Source organism: Rhinopithecus roxellana, chromosome 15 (genome assembly GCF_007565055.1).
Source record: "Rhinopithecus roxellana isolate Shanxi Qingling chromosome 15, ASM756505v1, whole genome shotgun sequence".
Classification (NCBI taxonomy): domain Eukaryota; kingdom Metazoa; phylum Chordata; class Mammalia; order Primates; family Cercopithecidae; genus Rhinopithecus; species Rhinopithecus roxellana.
The window spans coordinates 54,323,382-54,342,580 of NC_044563.1; the positions used below are offsets into that span (position 1 = coordinate 54,323,382).

General features: G+C 42.9%; 2 protein-coding genes and 1 pseudogene across 8 annotated transcripts in view; 2 read left to right on the top strand and 1 right to left on the bottom strand.

Moving 5' to 3' along the window:
* AAMDC (adipogenesis associated Mth938 domain containing) overlaps positions 1 to 5,886 on the bottom strand; it is a 54,840-nt gene extending 48,954 nt beyond the window's left edge. Inside the window, exon 1 of one of the 3 annotated variants that reach the window (XM_010365779.2) lies at positions 5,811 to 5,886. The gene's annotated coding sequence lies outside the window, so the exon portion shown is untranslated. Of the gene's footprint in view, positions 1 to 5,754 lie in introns of all 3 variants that reach the window. The other 2 variants (XM_030918246.1, XM_010365780.2) reach the window with 2 other exon arrangements.
* A 270-nt stretch (positions 5,887 to 6,156) lies between these two features.
* The window catches only part of RSF1 (remodeling and spacing factor 1), a 167,764-nt gene continuing 154,721 nt past the window's right edge, over positions 6,157 to 19,199 (top strand). For both annotated transcript variants that reach the window (XM_010365781.2, XM_010365782.2), the window contains exon 1: positions 6,157 to 6,463. In XM_010365781.2, the coding sequence (XP_010364083.2) occupies positions 6,277 to 6,463 (187 nt within the window). In that variant the 5' untranslated portion in view covers positions 6,157 to 6,276. The remainder of the gene's footprint in view (positions 6,464 to 19,199) is intronic.
* On the top strand, positions 6,268 to 14,496 carry LOC115893528 (annotated as a pseudogene). Of its 3 annotated transcripts, none has more exons than XR_004053559.1 (2): positions 6,268 to 6,463; positions 13,949 to 14,496. The product of XR_004053559.1 is annotated as a 40S ribosomal protein S20 pseudogene, transcript variant X3 (transcript). The 3 variants fall into 3 exon arrangements; XR_004053558.1 differs by having other exon boundaries at positions 6,333 to 6,463; positions 13,902 to 14,496; XR_004053557.1 differs by having other exon boundaries at positions 6,338 to 6,463; positions 13,867 to 14,496.

A 19,199-nucleotide genomic window follows, 5' to 3' on the forward strand; every position in this document is an offset into this window, starting at 1 on the left:
TGGCGTGATCTTGGCTCACTGCAACCTCTGCCTCCTGGGTTCAAGTGACTCTCCTGCTTCAGCCTCCCAAGTAGCTGGGACTACAGGCATGCACCACCATGCCCACCTAATTTTTGCATTTTTAGTAGAGATGAGGTTTCACCATGTTGACCAGGCTGGTCTTGAACTTCCACCTCGGCCTCTCAGAGTGCTAGGATTACAGGCATGAGCCACTGCACTTGGCCCCCCACTCATTTTTCTTTTCAGTAAAAATCTTTATTCCATCAGAGAAACCAATCTTAGCCAGGCTTGTCAGAGAATAGACTGATGCGTTAAGTCTCAAAAAAAGATGGGTAGGAAGACGGTGGCTCACGCTTGTAATCCCAGCACTTTGGGAGGCCGAGGTGAGATCACCTGAGGTCAGGAGTTTGAGACCAGCCTGGCCAACATAGTGAAACCCCATCTCTACAAAAAATACAAAAATTAGCCGGGTGTGGTGGCGCTTGCCTGTAATCCCAGCTACTTGGGAGGCTGAGGCAGGAGAATCACTAGAACTCAGGAGGCAGAGGTTGCGGTGAGCCTAGATTGTGCCACTACACTCTAGCCAGGGCGACAGTGAGTCTCTGACTCAAAATAAATAAATACATAAATAAAAATTAAAAAAAAATAAAAAGGTGGTAAGACACTTCTAAAGGTGCCTTCTTCAATGAGTAGAATTCTGTTATAACACAGAATTCAGTTATCAAGACAAATATCCAGAAAATGGTTGGTTTACATCTTGTTTATATTAGGCCTTCCTTTTATTTTCATAATTTTCTTATTAAACTGTCTCGAAGAGTAGAGATTCCTATTTCTGTTGACACTTAATAGCTTTTTCACTACATGTAATATAATGTCCATATACCTCAGCTTTTTTGATCTGAAGCTACACGAAGCTAAAAACCTTTAGCTTTTTTTTTTTTTTTTGAGACGGAGTCTCCGACGCCAGGCTGGAGTGCACTGGCGCGATCTCAGCTCTCTGCAACCTCTGCCTCCCAGGTTCAAGCGATTCCCCTGCCTCAGCCTCCCAAGTAGCTGGGACTACAGGCACCCACCACCACACCTGGCTAATTTTTTGTATTTTAGTAGAGACAGGGTTTCACCATGTTGGCCAGGATGGTCTCAATCTCCTGAGCTCATGATCCACCTGCCTCGGCCTCCCAAAGTGTTGGGATTACAGGTGTGAGCCACCGTGCCCAGCTTATTTTAGCTTTTTTAAAGTGAGTTTTAAATATACCTAATTTGCTCATCCTTGATTAGGAATTCCCCATATTGGCCCTAAAATGGAATTCAGTTTGCCTCAATATACATTTACTGAGCTTATAATATCCACTTAAAAAAAAAAAAAAAAAAAGCAGCCGGCGTAGTGGCTCACGCCTGTCTGTAATCCCAGCACTTTGGGAGGCTGAGGAGGGTGGATCATGAAGTCAGGAGATCGAGACCATTCTGGCTAACATGGTGAAACCCTGTCTCTACTAAAAATACAAAAAAAAAACTAGCTGGGCATGGTGGCAGACGCCGGTAGTCCCAGCTACTCGGGAGGCTGAGGCTGAGGCAGTAGAATGCCCTGAACCTGGGAATCGGAGCTTGCAGTGAGCCGAGATTGCGCCACTACACTCTAGCCTGGGGGCGATAGAGCGAGACTCTGTCTCAAAAAAAAAAAAGCAACACAAAAAACTGTGTAACAAATGCAAAGATAACATATGAAGGAGACAAAAATGTGTGTAAATTTTGATAAAAGGCTAATTGGGATTATATAGGAATAAACCATTAACTTTTAAAATTGAAGCATAATTGCATTGCATTTAGTTGAATGCAATGTTTATAGAGTTCAATGAATTTTGAGAAATAAACTTGCCAATAAAGATATAGAAACTATCTACAAAGTCCCCTTGTGTCCCTTTCTAGTCAATACCCTACTAAGCTCAAAGGAAACAACTACTTTGATTTCTATTGCCACAGATTAGTTTTGACCTTCATATTGATGGAATTGTACTGTACCTAACTCTTTTGTGTCTGCCTTCTTTTACTCAATATGTTTTTAAGATTCACCCAGGCTGTACTGTGTATCAACAGTGTGTTTATTTCTATAGTTTTCTTTTCTCACTCTTGAGTAGTCTATCACAATTTATATTTTTGTTGATGAATATTTGGGTTGTTTTTGACTTTTTGGTATTTTTAATAAACTAGCCATTCATTCTTATTGAGCAAAATATTCCCCCAATAGGACATGAAATTTGAAATACCTTAAGAAATTTCTTATTCATAAACAAAGTTGAACCAAGTGTAACTTAATGCTTATTTAAAGACCTCTTCATGGCAGTAGCAATAAATCAAACACAGGTTTTAAAAATAGCTACTCTTTTTTGCACCGTTACATTCCAGTCCGATAAATATAACTCATTTACATAATTACATAAATTGTGGTTAAGCTCTGTATTCCACAATTTCTCTTAGCCCAGGAAGGCAAGAAGTGATGACAGCATTATGGGTGTCATTTATTTTCAAGAACAGACTTCAGTGAAGGAAGGCATGACTTAAACTTTGCTTTGTAGTAAAACACTTCATATCTTTGGGTGGATGTAACTTTCTGATGCCAAAGGACCCTGTTTCTGTGCCCATCTAGATTCGAAAAGGTAGAAACTCTAACCTTATTTATCAGTCTCTGTTTGACTAACAGTGTGAACAATGAGAAAAGAAAACTATAGTAATAAAGCTTTATTTCTTTTTTAGAATGTTATTTCACAACCTCACTGGAATGTGGGAAGTGGAGTACTGCAAAAGCTGGAAGCAAAGATAGAAAGTACAGGCAAGGTTCACATAATAAATCTTCCTTTTAGGTTTGAAGGTTCTTTCCATAGATATTCCTTCACAAAGATATAATTTTATTTTAAAATAACCTGTACCTGGCTTTTATTTAAGGTCAGTTAAGTAACCAGTATATGAAAGTCTTTGTATGTTTCCACAAACTGTAAAAACTGTATTCTGGGTCGGATTACTCCTTTTTTTTTTTTTTTTTTTTTTTTTTCCTGAGATAGGGTCTAGTTCTGTCGCCCAGGCTGGAGTGCAGTAGCAACTACATGGAGTGCAGTGGCAACTACTGCCTCTACATTGGATTACAGATGAGGTTTCACTACCTTGCCCAGGCTGGTCTCCAACTTCTTGGCTCAATGGATCCGCCTGCTAGGCCTCCCAGAGTGCTTGGATTACAGGCGTGAGCCACCCCACCTCGCCCAGATTATTCTTAAATTGGAGTCTTCAGGTCCCCAGGGTCAAGAGATATATACTTGACAGTTTGGGAGTTCTATAAAAATTTTTTAGTTTAGTTTTGTGTTTCATTTCAGTAATTGCTTAAAAACAATATTTTCCCTCTCATTAAACTAAAACTTCTTTGGCAGTGATCATTCATAACCATAAAGATATTTTCTGAAGTAGGATTTTAATTTCTTAAAAACTTTTTTTTTTTTTGAGACGGAGTCTGGCTCTGTCGCCCAGGCTGGAGTGCGGTGGCCGGATCTCAGCTCACTGCAAGCTCCGCCTCCCGGGTTTATGCCATTCTCCTGCCTCCGCCTCCCAAGTAGCTGGGATTACAGGCGCCCGCCTCGTCGCCCGGCTAGTTTTTTGTATTCTTTAGTAGAGACGGGGTTTCACCGTATTAGCCAGGATGGTCTCGATCTCCTGACCTCGTGATCCGCCCGTCTCGGCCTCCCAAAGTGCTGGGATTACAGGCTTGAGCCACCGCGCCCGGCCGCTTAAAAACTTTTTTATTGTGGTAAAATACATGTAACATAAAATACGCCATTTTAACCACTTTTAAGTGTATACTTCAGTGGCATTAAGTACATTTACAGTGCTCTTTAGACTTTCATTTCTTACATCAGTATTTTTTACAGTGAAATTTTCAAAAGTATTTGTCAAGTTTCAAAATAACTTTTTTCCTTTAAAAAGGGTTTGTATACTACTCAAGACTACGAATCACTATTCAAGGTAATAAATTCTTCTTACAATATAGAATTTTTCTCTTGATAAATTGAGCATTCTTTCTTTAGATGATGGGAATAATATACACCCTTATGGTTTTTCCCCTTTTTAAAACCTGGAAATGAAGAACAAAGTTCAGTGTTTGTGTAACCATTTTTCCTGTTACTCATATAATTATTTGCCCATCTATTTCTTATCTTTCTTTAGTTATAGATTTCTTTTTTACAGGGTTTGTGTTGTATCTTGCTTCAAATTCTTTTTTTTTTTTTTTTTTGAGACGCAGCCTCGCTCTGTCGCCCAGGCTGGAGTGCAGTGGCCGGATCTCAGCTCACTGCAATCTCCGCCTCGCGGTTTCACGCCATTCTCCTGCCTCAGCCTCCCGAGCAGCTGGGACTACAGGCGCCCGCCACCTCGCCCGGCTAGTTTTTTGTATTTTTAGTAGAGACGGGGTTTCACCATGTTAGCCAGGATGGTCTCGATCTCCTGACCTTGTGATCCGCCCGTCTCGGCCTCCCAAAGTGCTAGGATTACAGGCTTGAGCCACCGCGCCAGGCCCAAATTCTTTTTTTTTTTTTTTTTTTTTTGAGATGGGAGTCTTACTCTGTCGCCCAGGTTGGAGTGCAGTGGAGTGACCTCTGCTCACTGTAACCTTCGCCTCCCGGTTTCAAGGGATTCTCCTGCATCAACCTCCCAAGCATTCCTGGCTAATTTTTGTATTTTTACTAGAGACGGGGTTTCACCATGTGGCCCGGGCTGGTCTGGAACTGCTGAGCTCAGGTGATGCACCCACCTCGGCCTCCCAAAGTGCTAGGATTACAGGCATGAGACACCGCGCCCGGCCAAATTCTTTTTAGGAATTAGGTACTACGTAAGTTTTAAATGCACTCAGAAAATTCTCAAAGTAATAAATTGTACATTAAATAAATATAGCGGAATTCAGTCTAAATTATAGGAACTCCTTTTTTGATAACTAATATTTTTAAAGTACTATGTGCTAAGGCACTGTGCTAATCACTTTTCTGTGATTTATCTAGTAATACCGTATGATGTAGGTACTATTATCACCCCACTTTAAGGAGTTTAAAGAAATGAAGAAACTTCCACAATGTCATGAAGTGGTCCCGCTAGGACTCAAGCCTGGCTGAATCCAAAGCTCAGGCTTCTAAGCACAATGTGTACTGCTTCTCAAGCTGCACATTCTATTTTACATTATTGGTAGTTTCTCTCTGGGGTTCTTTGTGGGAATGTTCACTGTCCCCCCACCCCGCCCCGCCCCGAAGTGGAACCCTGTCTTCTAACAAACTTTTTGCTGTTCCACCGTCTCCTGTCATGTTCGGCCTCTCAGTGGAGTCCCAGCCCACACTCCGACTCTGGTCCCTTAACAGAGCCCCTTCCCCTCACACCATGGTCCCCTAGCAGAGCCTGGTCTCCTCAGACCCTCTTCTCCCAGCAGGGCCCCAACTCCTCACTCCGACGATTCCCCCAGAGTTCCGTTCCCTCAGATCCTGCTTTTCCAGCAAAGCTGCGATTCCTGTACCTCAGCAGAGAGCAATACCCCCTCGGCAAACTTTCACAGAGATGTCTTACAGAAGTCTCAGCCCAGCCCCTAATTAAGAGCACCTCTCTACCTTTCCCCTTCCCACCTTCTCCCACAACTGGGCTTTTCCCGGCCCTATTCTCTTTTTCTGTTTATTAATTCTCCTCAACCTCATCACCGTCTCGTGGCCCAGTTTCAGGATTCCCCCGAAAACTCACCCACCGCACTGTCTCCTCAAAGTTCCCAAACGGCGCAGTGCTCTCCCCGCACTTACGCTCCCAGCGCTGCTCGGGGATCTGCGCTCCCCAACTGCTCTCCGGTAATACGCCCTGCAGTTGATCAGCGCCCGAAGCCCCACCCCCTCTGCCTCCATTGGCCATTGTTCTCGAGAAGTCCCGCCCCTCCCGCTTCCAGCCCGCCTCCCCGTCCCGCTTCCCTTGTTTTCATTCCCCCTGTCACACGAGGCAGTGGCAGGCCCGAAGGGGAGGAGAGAAGGGGGCGGAAAGAGGGCGGAAAGTGAAAGGCGCAGAGGGCCTCTCTGTCTCCCGTCTGACTCGGTTCTCGACTGCTCCGGGCCGCCGATGTATTGTGGGATCGCAGAGCCGTCCCTGAGACGCTGGGATCCGCAGAGGAACCCACTTGAGAGCGCCTCCTGTCGTCCGTAAGGCTGCCCTGCCATCCCTCGGCACCCCAACTTCCCCCGCCCCCCCATCACCTCCTCCTCCATCCTCCAGTTCAAAATGGCGACGGCGGCGGCAGCGGCGGCGGTGATGGCTCCTCCGGGCTGCCCGGGTTCGTGCCCCAACTTCGCCGTAGTCTGCTCCTTCTTGGAGCGCTACGGGCCGCTGCTAGACCTGCCTGAGTTGCCGTTCCCTGAGCTGGAGCGGGTGCTGCAGGCGCCGCCGCCGGACGTCGGCAACGGAGAAGGTAAGCGAGGGGCCCGAACGCCCGGCGGGAAGCGGCCCTGGCGCGCTCCTGTTCTCTGCTCTTCACAGACGCTCCAGTTCTTCGCGGCTTGGGCCTCCGCGGCTCTGTCCTCCCCCTGGGAAGCAACTCCGCCGGGCTGGTCTTCTCCGCCCAGCCTCCGGGGTCTTGGGCAGTGGGGAGGCGGGGCGGAGGCCCCCTAGGGCCACTCGGCCGGGCGGGGAGCTGAGGTGGGGGCGTTGCGGGCTAGGTGTGGGCTGGAGGCAGGGAGGGGTCATTGTGTCGGTCTGCAACCCCAGGGACTGCTGCTTCGCGGCGGAGGGCGGCCCCCCACCCCGTCTCCCCCTTGGCGGCGGGGGAAGGGGAGCGCAGGTTCCGGCCAGCTTTGCGCTTTTCTCCTCCTCCCCACCCTTACTCCCTCCCCTCCTCCCACCAGTCTTCCCGACCATCTCGGGGAAGGCTGGGATCGGCTGCTCCGGACACCTCCTTATCTCCCTTCACCTGGGTGGGCGGGGGCCAGCGGACACTCAACTCTCCCTCTTTCTGTTGGGAACTCCCCCGAGAGATTTGTCCCTTTTCCCTTTCCCTCGAGGGCCCCTAAAACTCCTTCCTTGGAGTGGGGAGGTCTGCTCCTCCCCCACGGGAGGGGGTTCTTCTCCATTCTCGGTAGGGGGGCGAAGTAGGTTCAGCTCCACTTTGGAGAGGAGAGGGTTAATTCCTCCTCCATAGTTCTTCTCCTTCCTCTCCCCACCTCCCCCAAAATAATAGACGAGCATCTCCCCACTTTTCCAATCCCTTCCCCCTTCATCTTGGCAGCCGGGCTTAGGCGAAGAAGTCGTCTCCCTCCCATTTGCACGGTAGGGTGGGGTGGTTAGTATGTAGGCTGGAGGAGGGGCTCTGACGGAGGGGGAAACAGTTGAAGAAGGTGCTTGTTGCTCATGTTTCTCTCTCTGGTGCCGCTGGTCTATTATTGGTGTTCGCAAGCGGTGCTCCTTCCACATAAGGCCACCGCGCGGGTGCAGGGCGCATGCTCTGCCCGGCCCCATTGAAACTTCCTGCTGCTGCTGCTGGTTCTTTTGCTGGAGCATCTCAGCGCTGCGCCTGCTACCTCCAGCCTTCACACTGAGTGCTTATACTCATCCCCATTTATTCCCGATCCCTGCCTCTCCTTTTCTGGCACTTTTCTTTCCTCAGAGAAGGCTTTTTTGTTATACTCTGAGCATTGCCTTTATCTGGAAACAGCCCTTGGCTGGAGAAGAAACGTTTTCCAAATAGATCTCTTTTTTGTCCATATTAGCGGGCCAAAGTGGACTGGGTATTGTACAAGACGGATAGCTGTTTCCTTTCCAAGAAAGCAGGGTCGCTCTTCTATTCTCTATGTAAATGAAGAAGTTTCTGTTAACTGAATTTATTTGCATTGCTAGGAAGTGCCAAGTATGAAGTTCTTCAGAATATTACCTATAAAGAATCTGTATGATGTTATGGCTACCGAAGATTCAGATTAATACAGCAGTTATAATACAGGCCTATTAATCTCTTCTTACCTGTCCACATCCCCTCTACCCGTAACAAACTGACTTACAAAAAGCTTATTTTTAAAAAATAGTACAAAATAGGAGGGTGACATTATATAAAGGCTTCCCGCAGAATTTCTTTAAAAATTAAGCCCCATTGTAGTAATTTCATTATCAAATTGTATCTATCTTCCTTTTCTTATTTTTATTTATTTATTTTTTGAGACAGAGTCTCACTCTGTTGTCCAGGCTGGAGTGCAGTGGCAGGATCTTGGCTCACTGCCAACTCCTCCTCCCAGGTTCAAGCGATTCTCCTGCCCCAGCCTCCAGAGTAGCTGGGATTACAGGCGTGCACCACCACCCCCGGCTAATTTTTGTATTTTTAGTAGAGACGGGGTTTCACCATGTTTGCCAGGCTGATCTTGAAATCCTGACCTCGTGATCCACACACCTTGGCCTCCTAAAGTGCTTTACAGGCGTGAGCCACCACGCCTGGACCCTTTTTTAATTTTTAAGAACGTAGTCATTGTGAAGTAGAATGCCTTAGTAAGTTGCTTTTAGGATGCCTTGGGAAATGCTAGTAATGTATCTCTCAGAGAACGAACTGTGGGCGTTTGGGGAAAGGATGGCTAGCAAATTGTTTTGTTGATTGCCTTGGACCAAGATGAAATGCAGGTTTTCTGGGGTGGTGTGGTATTTTGGGTAGTATATGAGATTGCTTGCATCTCCATTTCTTTTAGGTATTTTGACCACTGCATTTAGTTTATATTAATATCAGAGGAATAAAATATTAGAGTCAGTTTAATTGAATAGTGGACCACTAAGTAAGTAAAAATGACAGGTAACCTGGGCTAAGGAGGATCATTTATTTCAACCACTGCATTACCGTTGGTATAGAGTTGCTAAGGGGATTGATAATAGATCCTGTCATAAGGTGATCTTAGAATAATTATTAATTAATATTACACAGTTCAGAACACTTGGCAAATGAGAAGTCTCTGCAGGTGAAATGCTGTTACTGTGCAGGGAAAAGATTTTCAGAACTTTGATGATGAACCACGATATCATCATCAAAGTTGGCTTGTTGGGTGAACCACTATCGTTTTATCAGCTATTACAGACTTTCTGCCTGTTTCAAATAGCTGATAAGACGATAGTGGCTCAGCCAACAAGATTTGAACTGAGTCTTTTTGGGAAAGAGTTGTGGTGTACAAGAGTTAAAAGACATGGATTTAGTTTTTGCTACTGTTCTCTGAAGTTGATAGTATTATTCCTATTTGGCAGGCATAGAAACAAAGTAAGGCTCAATAGATTAAGGTGCCCAAGATTATATAGTTAAGGGTGAAATATTATTTCCAACCCAAGTCTGAGTCCAAAGCCACAAAATTATATACCTTGCCATAGGATCATGGTTTCCAAACTGCACCAAGGCACCCTAGAGCATTGTTGCCAACTCCATCTGATAGTTTAAATTTTCAAGTAGGATACAGTGGTAGTTGAAATTTGCTGGTTGCCAGGCGAACTACTGCCTTGACATAGTTCATGGTTTCAAGATTGTGCTACATTTCTGTAGATGATATATCTTTGTGAAGCTGGTTTTTTAGTGGTTGCTGTGGTAAAATGCACAAAAAAATCTGTATGCAGCAGGAAAGAGGATAGCAGGGCCCACTCTGATTCCAAAGTTTCACAAGTTGTGCAGTGCCCAACAGTAATACACATTTCACCAGTAATTATGGTTAAGAATGAAGTAAAAACATTATTTGTTGAAATGTAGCTAGGTTATTTTTTCACATGGCTACTGACTGCTTAATAAGTGGAAGTGTTATTATTTCTGGCCTAGGGCTGCTGAGAGAAAATTGCTGAGATACTGAGGGTGCTGTGAACCTAGAACGTTTGGGAACCTTTGTTCTGGAAACTATCATTGAGTTTTGGGGCCAGAAAGAAGGGACTATTATGTCATTGCCTTTATTTTTCAGGGAGGAAAATCAAGCTACAGAGAGAGATTTCAAGTGTATACAGCTAACTGTTGGTGTTAGTCAAATTCTTATTTGAAAAGCCCACGTATATGCTGAAATTGTCAAAAAATTTAGATTTATAGTTGATACTCAGTATAAAAGGATGTGCCAAATGAAGGTGGTGTTTTATCCTCCTCTCTCTGCAGTCTACTTTAGTCCTTCCGATTCTGTGCTTTGTGTGGGCTTCCCCAGGTTTCTCCTAACCGGAGGTAGATGATGGTGGTTAGGGATAAAGTCAACATTGACTTTGTGAGATTCCTGACACCCAAGGCTCCTAAGTATCTTTCCTCGCCTGCAGAGAATATTTCTTTTCAAGAGAAAACTATACCACTTTATTCTTTAAAAACAGTCTGGATATTGGTTGAGATGTTACATATATCTAATAAGCTTATCAAGGTAAATACAGATAACGTGTTAGGATTCTCATAGTTTGTACTATGGTTGGCTGAATTAGTTGTATATTAAGTAAGTTGAGCCGTTAGTTTTTTGTTTCATTTTTGCATTTAATTTTTTTTTTTTTTTTTTTTGAGGCAGAGTCTCACTCTGTAGCCAGGGCTGGAGTGCAGTAGCCGGATCTCAGCTCACTGCAAGCTCCGCCTCCCGGGTTTACGCCATTCTCCTGCCTCAGCCTCCCGAGTAGCTGGGACTACAGGCGCCCGCCACTTCGCCCGGCTAGTTTTTGTATTTTTAGTAGAGACGGGGTTTCACCGTGTTAGCCAGGATGGTCTCGATCTCCTGACCTCGTGATCCACCTGTCTCGGCCTCCCAGAGTGCTGGGATTACAGGCTTGAGCCACCGCGCCAGGCTTTTGCATTTAATTTTAATGATTTGAATTTTAACTCTTGAAGTCAAAATATCAAGGTTAAAAAAAAGTATGCTTTTTAAACTGGAATTTTGTAATTATGATCTCTCTTACTGGTACTGTAACTGATCTGTGTGTGACAATATATTTTTAGGTGCATTTGATAAAGTGGAAGGTGACTACTGTAACTGGGGCCACCATGTGTTGATTTAAACAAAAGATTTTACCAGGTGCATGTACTAGAGGTTGCACGAGTCTACCGTGGTAGACACTGATAGGGCATACATACATTCATAGTAGTATTGCTGGAGCCAGAGCCTGGTTAGGTTGAAACTTTTTAGTTGTGGCTCTTCTGCCTTTGAAAAAGTAAATATTCTTTGGGGCACTTAATAGAGGGAAAGAGAGAAATAAATTTCATCTCCACCGTTTTTGATATGTCCTAAAGTTATGGAGGTTTGGAGGGAGGTTGTTGGCATTGTCCTAGGAACTAGGAGGTAATGGAGACAGAGGGACTTGTCTGGCTACCATGAGCCTAATAATGCAAACTGGCTGACTTTTTTGTCTTTTAATGATTAAAAAGTTTGCCTTAAATTTAGATGTTTTGTTAAATTCTCAAACAGACCACACCGGTAAGAAGGTAAGTAAGCATTTATTGTGAGTTCATTCACTTAATATGTAATATTGAGCATTTGCTGTGTACAGATGTAGCTACAGTAAATATTGTGGAGACTTTTTTTTTTTTTTTGAGGCGGAGTCTCGCTCTGTCGCCCAGGCTGGAGTGCAGTGGCCAGATCTCAGCTCACTGCAAGCTCCGCCTCCCGGATTTACGGCATTCTCCTGCCTCAGCCTCCCGAGTAGCTGGGACTACAGGCGCCCGCCACCTCGCCCGGCTAGTTTTTGTATTTTTAGTAGAGACGAGGTTTCACCGTGTTAGCCAGGATGGTCTCGATCTCCTGACCTCGTGATCCGCCCGTCTCGGCCTCCCAAAGTGCTGGGATTACAGGCTTGAGCCACCGCGCCCGGCCGTGGAGACTTTTTTAAAAAAAAAAACAAAACATTAAACATAAGCCTTTTAAAAGAAATTTCTTATCTAGTAAGAAGTAGCTAAACTGAGCTTGAAACTAATGACATCATTCAAAGACATTTTTTTTTCTCTGAGATTTTATCAAGTGGAGCAATAGTCTGTGCATTCTAGTTTACAGTTGTAGACTAAAATTATCTAACAATTTTATGGTACGATGTATGACCACATGCAATATGAAAAAGTAAGAATAATTCAGGCCTAAAGTACATGTTAAACTGAATCATATATTCAAGGAAGACAGTTATGTGTGTTGTTGGATTTAATAAAATTTTACTCTACCTGATGAGTATAGTCTTAATATATTATGCTTGTTTTTTTCTGGTTGTTTTCTGTTTTTATTGTAGAGTAGATCCCACAAAAGGTATTAGGGTATTTTCTATTTTCTTTTAAAACATTTAATTATATGGGCAAGTATAATGTGCATTTTGTAATTACATATATTCTAGCAGGGTTTGATTTATAATTTGTTTAGCTTTATATGGTCATATCTGTAAGTTAGGTTTATATTAGCTAACTTTTAAACATTTTTGCTCACTCTTGCACAGTTGGGCACAAGCAGTGCCTCCAGGCAAATTGATGTCCTAACTAGAGAGAACAGCAGGCATTCTCTCCTTACTCTTCCACTTCCCCTTTTCTTCCATTTCCTGATCCTTATGTCTGAAGTTGCACCACCTTTAGCCGTTTGAAGGGGCTGCTTCTTCCATATTATGCTTTCTTTCACTTCTATGCCATAAACGCTTCACCTGCTAGCTCAAGTGTGCTCTGTATGAGATTTGTACCAGTGTGTTAGGAAGAAGGGAGGCACTGAAATTCAAAAAAACCCATATTTTTGGAGTTTCCAAGTCACTAAACAATTGAACCACAATAATAGAGGAAACTGACTTAGTATTAAACTGGTATTGCTTCAAACATTATCAAAGGATTTCTGAGGTGAATGCCTACTTTATAAAAATGTATTTTTTTGGTTGGGCGCGGTGGCTTATGCCTGTAATCAGCACTTTGGGAGGCCCAGGTGGCAGATCACCTGAGGTCAGGAGTTCGAGACCAACCTGGTGAACGTGGTGAAACCCTGTCTCTACTAAAAATACAAAAATTAGCCAGACCTGATGGCAGGCACCTGTAATCCCAGCTACTCGGGAGACTGAGGCAGAAGAATCGCTTGAACCCAGGAGGCAGAGGTTGCAGTGAGCCAAGATGGTGCCACTGCACTCCAGCCTGGGCGACAGAGTAAGACTCTGTCTCAAAAGAAAAGGTTGTTTATTTGTTTTTTTTTTTCCCCAGAGTTAGGACCTTGAATTCCTGGGCTCAAGAAATGCTCCTGCCCCAGCCTCCTGAGTAGTTGGAACTACAGGCGCATGCCACCATGCCCAGCTAATTTTTAAAGCTTTATTTGGTAGAGAATGAGATCTTGCTATATTGTCCAGGCTGGTCTTGAACTCCTGACCTCAGGTGATACTCCCACCTTGGCCTCCCAAAGTGCTAGGGTTACAGGCATGAGTCAGCACTTGTGGCTAAAACTCCTTTTTTTTTCTTTTTCTTTTTTCTTTTCTTTTTTTTTGAGACAGTCTTGCTTTGTCACCCAGGCTGGAGTGCAGTGGTGCGATCTTGGTTCACCGCAACCTGTGCCTCCCAGGTTCAAGTGATCCTTCTGCCTCACCCTCCCAAGTGACTAGGATTACAGGCATGCACCACCATGCCTGGCTCATTTTTGTGTGTTTAGGTAGGGACAGGTTTTGCCATGTTGGCCAGGCTGGTCTTGAACTCTTGGCCTCAGGATATCCAGCCACCTCGACCTCTCAAAGTGCTGGGATTACAGGCATGAGCCACTGTGCCCAGCCACTTCTTATTTTTATCCTGAGTTTAGGGATGTGTTAAATTGTATTAATTCTCCATTATCTGTGTGTGTGTGTGTGTGTGTGTGTGTGTGTGTGTGTGTGTGTGTGTGTGTGTATTTCCTTTTACAAATTATAAATGGCCGCTCTTTGAGGAAGACGTGGTGTAGGTGCTGTGGATCGGTGATCCGCAGGCTCCTGCTCCTTGACTCACCACTGTTCACTCTCGCCGAGGAACAAGTCAGTCAGGAAGCTGCGCAGCAGCCATGGCTTTTAAGGATACCGGAAAAACACCCGTGGAGCCAGAGGTGGCAATTCACCGAAATCGAATCACTCTAACGGGCGTCACCATACAATCCCTGGAAAAGGTGTGTGCTGACTTCGTCAGAAGAGCAAAGGAAAAGAATCTCCAAGTGAAAGGATCAGTTCGAATGCCTACCAAGACTTTGAGAATGACTACAAGAAAAACTCCTTGTGGTGAAGGTTCTGAGACATGGGATCCTTTCCAGATGAGAATCCACAAACGACTCATTGACTTGCACAGTCCTTCTGAGATTGTTAAGCAGATTGCTTCCATCAGTTTGAGCCAGGAGTTGAGGTGAAAGTCACCATTACAGATGCTTAAGTCAACTATTTTAATAAATTGATTACCAGTTGTTAAAAAAATAATAAATGGCAAGCTTGATCCCATTCATCATTAGACTACTTTTTGCTCTCATGTTTTGCTCAGAATTAAGTTTTAATACTCATTTAAAAATACTTAAATAAATTTGGTTTCTCTCAAAGTAAGTTGTGTAAGATATTCTGATAGCAAATTATTTCATAATTTGTGCCTTTCTGTTAATAAAAGGTAAAATTTCTGAAGAAGCAGGGATGAGGTGATGGGGAATTTGCAGTGTTTATTTAATCTTACCAGTCCAGATACTGGACGAGTAAGAACTAAAATTTACGCTTAGAATGTTTGTCCAAAATCAAGGTGATCTGTTCAATGTAAGAACATGAGCTGTGAGGGCACACCAAGCAGAAACTACACCAGACTGTTTTTGTTTGTTTGTTTGTTTGTTTGTTTGTTTTGAGATGGAGTCTCACTCTGTCGCCCAGGCTGGAGTGCGGTGATCTCGGCTCACTGCAACCTCTGCCTCCTGGGTTCAAGCAATTCTCCTGCTTTAGCCTCCTGAGTAGCTGGGATTACAGGTGCCTGCCACCATGCCCAGCTAATTTTTTTGCATTTTTAGTAGAGATGGGGTTTCACCATGTTGGCCAGGGTGGTCTCAAACTCCTGACCTCAAGTGATCTGCTCGCCCTGGCCTCCCAAAGTGCTGGGATTACAGGCGTGAACCACCACGTCCAGCCCAAACTGATTTTAAGAAAGAAGAGCGTAAGGGGAGAACTTGACAGGTGCCCCACCAGTAGACAGACCAGGCTTCAGCCTCCTGTAGTTGAACAAGGATTGCTTGAGGAGCAACATAAAGTATATAATGTGTATATGGCTCGTGTAAGCAAGAGTTCCTCCAGAAAGCTTTCATAGTGAAGGTTTAGTCTGTATTTATTTTAGACTCTAAGCTTTTTTCCCCAGTATTTGTACATGTTTATCTTAATCATTTTCTGGATAGTAGGGTTATATAGGTTTTTTCCTTTGTTTTTTCTTACATTTTTTCACATTTTATTTTCTATGTTAATTGCGCATTTCTTTGATAATCACCACAAAAATTATTTAAAACTAGATTTCTAAAGAGGTTTTATAAAAGGAAAATTGAATTTCTGCTTGTATTTATTTACTCTTTTTTTTTTTTTAAAGACAGAGTCTTACTCTGTCAGCTGGGCTGGAGTGCAGTGGCTTGTTCTCTGCTGACTGCAACCTCTACCTCCCAGACTCAGGCGATCCTCCCATTTCAGCCTCTCAAGTACCACAGGCATGTGCCACCACACCCAGCTAAATTTTTTTTGTATTTTTAGTAGAGACAGAGTTTCATTATGTTGCCTAGGCTGGGCTCAAGCAGTCCACCTGACTCAGCCTCCCAAAGTGCTGGGATTACAGGCGTGAGCCACGAAGCTCAGCCTATTTATTTATTCTTAATCCTGAATTACCTCTTACAGTGAATGTTACTGTCATCTACCCAAGTCACTCAGATCAGAAACAAAGGAGGCATCCTAGACCTTAGCCCTAGACACTTTCTACTTTGATACCAAGTCATATTGAGTCTTTTTATCCCCTTTTATATTCAACCTTGCTTTTCTGTTCTCATTGCTAGTTTTAATCACACTGAACTACTTTCACATCTCTGAAAATGTGAAAGGTTGTTTTACATTTGTGCTTTTTCCTCATCCTCCTCCCACTGAGTCGAATATCCCATCTCCATCTTCCTTCCCTTGCCTGTTCACTATACCCGTCATTAGTCTGCTCTTTAAGCATCAAGTGCTCTGTGAAAAATTTCCTGCTTTCTGTCTCTCAAGTTAACCACTTCTGTCTCCTTACTCTGCATGTACACTTTGTAGATTTTATGTCACAGTACTCATAAAACTTTTTGCACTTACTGCCTAGCCTACGAGATGGTAAACTCTTTGAGGACAGGGATTCTTATTTTATTTTATTGCTAGCAATTGGTGAGTAATAGCAAATATATGTAGTAAATGTTTGTGAAATTAATAGTTTTCCTCAACTTATAGGACCATGTTCTGCTCTAAAACTTTGAAGTTAAAGCCTAGTCTGTGATAGCTTAGTACAGGGGTGGGCAATCTACAGTCTGTCCTCTATTTTTGTAAATAAGGTTTTATTGGTATACAGCCACGTTCATTTGTTTACATACTGTTGTCTGTAGCTGCTTTCACACAACTATGGCAGAGTTGAGTGGTTGTCACAGAGAACATGTAACTTCAAAACCTAAAGTATTGGGCTGGGTATGGTGGCTCACTCCTGCAATCCAAGCACTTTCGGAGGATTATCTGAGCCCCAGAGGTTGAGGCTGATCATGCCAATGCATTGCAGCCTGGGTGACACAGCAAGACCCTGTCTCAGAAACAAAACAAAACCCAAAACCTGAAGAACTTATTATCTGTCTAGTCCTTTACAGGAAAAAATTTGCTGATCTGTATTCCAGTGTATGAAGATGGAAGTCTTATCAGATGATGATTGCTGTGTTTGAAAATACATTTAGAGCCAGTATAATACAAATTTCCAGCCTGACCAACGTGGTGAAACCTGGTCTCTATTAAAAATACAAATTAGTTGGATGTGGTGGGATACACCTGTAATCCCAGCTACCTAGGAGGCTGTCACATGACAATTGCTTGAATCCGGGAGGCAGAGGTTGCAGTGAGCCGTGATTACACCATTGCACTCCAGTCTGGGTGACAGAGCGAGACTCCACCCCTCCCACCCCCGGCAAAAAAATAAAAATAAAAAATAACAAATATAATACAAATTAAATGCCTAGAATGTCCTGTGAATGAAACAATTAGTGGAACAGTAGTCTCAATATTGATCTAATTTTACATCCAACTATTTTGGTATTAATTACTCCTCTCTCGGGTTAGGTGAGTCTAAAAGCTTTTTTGTTAACAAGGTGATGACATTACATTGAACTAAATTTCTTTCATTCAAGAATAGCCACGGCTACCTCTGTCTAATTGTCATAAGGCAATGCTAGGATGGGAGCCATGTGACATAGTAATTGGTAGTAAAGGTAAGAGTTGTTGTAACATTGCTGCTATACCAGCCTCAAAGTCTTATCCAAGTGAACTGATTAGGTAAGGGTAAGGTTGGATGAATGATGATGCTGTGTACTCAGATGGGAAAGGATGTAGTTATTAAAGATAGAACTTAAAAGATTTACTTAGGTTACTTAAAGGACACAGAACTGGGAAATAATCTACTAGATAATAGCTTCCTAGTAAGTGGGATTAAATGCCTTGGTCATCAGTGTATTTTGCAGCAAAAGGGCAGTACTGGTTATGAAGCTTAGGCATGTGTTATGCTAGATATCTCAGGGAATTTGATACTTACTCTTTTCCTTTTGTCCTTAGCATCCTCACAGTTGGCTCTGCAAATAAATATAATTGTCACTTCTTCAGTGTTTAGATGTTAAAAGTGTTTTAGGAAAAGAAAATTAGATAGAATGAGTTATTCCAAATGATACATTCTAACTTGCTTTTGGTATTTGGAATTTGGGGATATAGCAATATTGTAATGTTGGAAAACTTTGATTAATCAGAAGTATAATGGAGCTTACTTTATATTCCCATTAAAGTCTTGCCAACCTCCAGTTTATCAGAACCATAAGTAAGCCATCTACAGCAGCACTAACTTGGTCTGGCATCTGAATTCAGACATTCCATAATATTCCTCATTTTTGAGATTTTTTTGTCCTATGAATTTTGACTGTGGTCAACTGGTTTTTCCTTGCTATCTTTTTGCCTCATGGCCTTTTCATTTTATACCCTGTCTTCTATTATTACCTAGTTTTATTCACCATGATAACTATATCTCACTCCTTTAGTGTCGTATTTTCCCATATTTTGGACCTCCCCTTTAAACCTTAATTATCTTCTCCATTCTTGTCTTTCATAGAAAAATAAATTACAAAAATGCAAAAATAAGGGGCTTTGTAGTACGCATGCTTTACCGTAATTTTATAGGTTAAATGCCTGGAGTAATACTGTTGTAATTATCAGAGCTTACTATTGAGCCAGACTCCATGATAAAGCCATCTACCAAGATTACCTTATTTAATCCTTAGAGCCACTCTATTTATAGTATCATTATTTTCATTTTATAGATAAGGAAACTATTTAGAGAGGTAAAGTAACTTGCCTGAAGTCACACAGTGTTAAAGGGTTGGAGAAAATTTTGATAAAAATATGTTTGTAATGCTGTGGGAATTTAAAACTGGGTAAGTCTGGCTTCGGAGTCCAACTCTTAACCAGTGTTTTGTCCCCACAGGTACGCTCTTATAATGATTGTAGTGTGATCCACAGTACTATGGTTGTGGTCTGAACACTAAGCAATGATCTGAACACTTAGGCTTCTGAGTCAGATAACGTAGCATATTTCCCCACTCACCTCTTTTTACTTTAAAAGTTTAAATTTTATTAGCATGAACGTTATTTTTAAAAGGTATAATATTTGAATGGGATACTAAAATATGTTGAAACCAAAAAACTACAAGTCATAGGTACAGGTCATGCCTTGATATTTGAACATGAATCTTTTCATCCAGCTTTTCATCATTGTTTGGGAAAATCCTAGTTTTCCTCACACTTTGAAACAATTTTCTTCTTCTTGGTTTTTTTTTTTTTTTTTTTTTTTTTTTTTGAGACGGAGTCTTTCTCTGTTGCCCAGGTTAGAGTGCAGTGGCATGATCTCGGCTCACTGCAGCCTCCACCTCGGGTTCAAGCAATTCTCCTGCCTCAGCCTCCTGAATAACTGGGAGTCCAGGCACGCACCATCATGCCCAGCTAATTTTTGTATTTTTAATAGAGACGGGGTTTCAGTA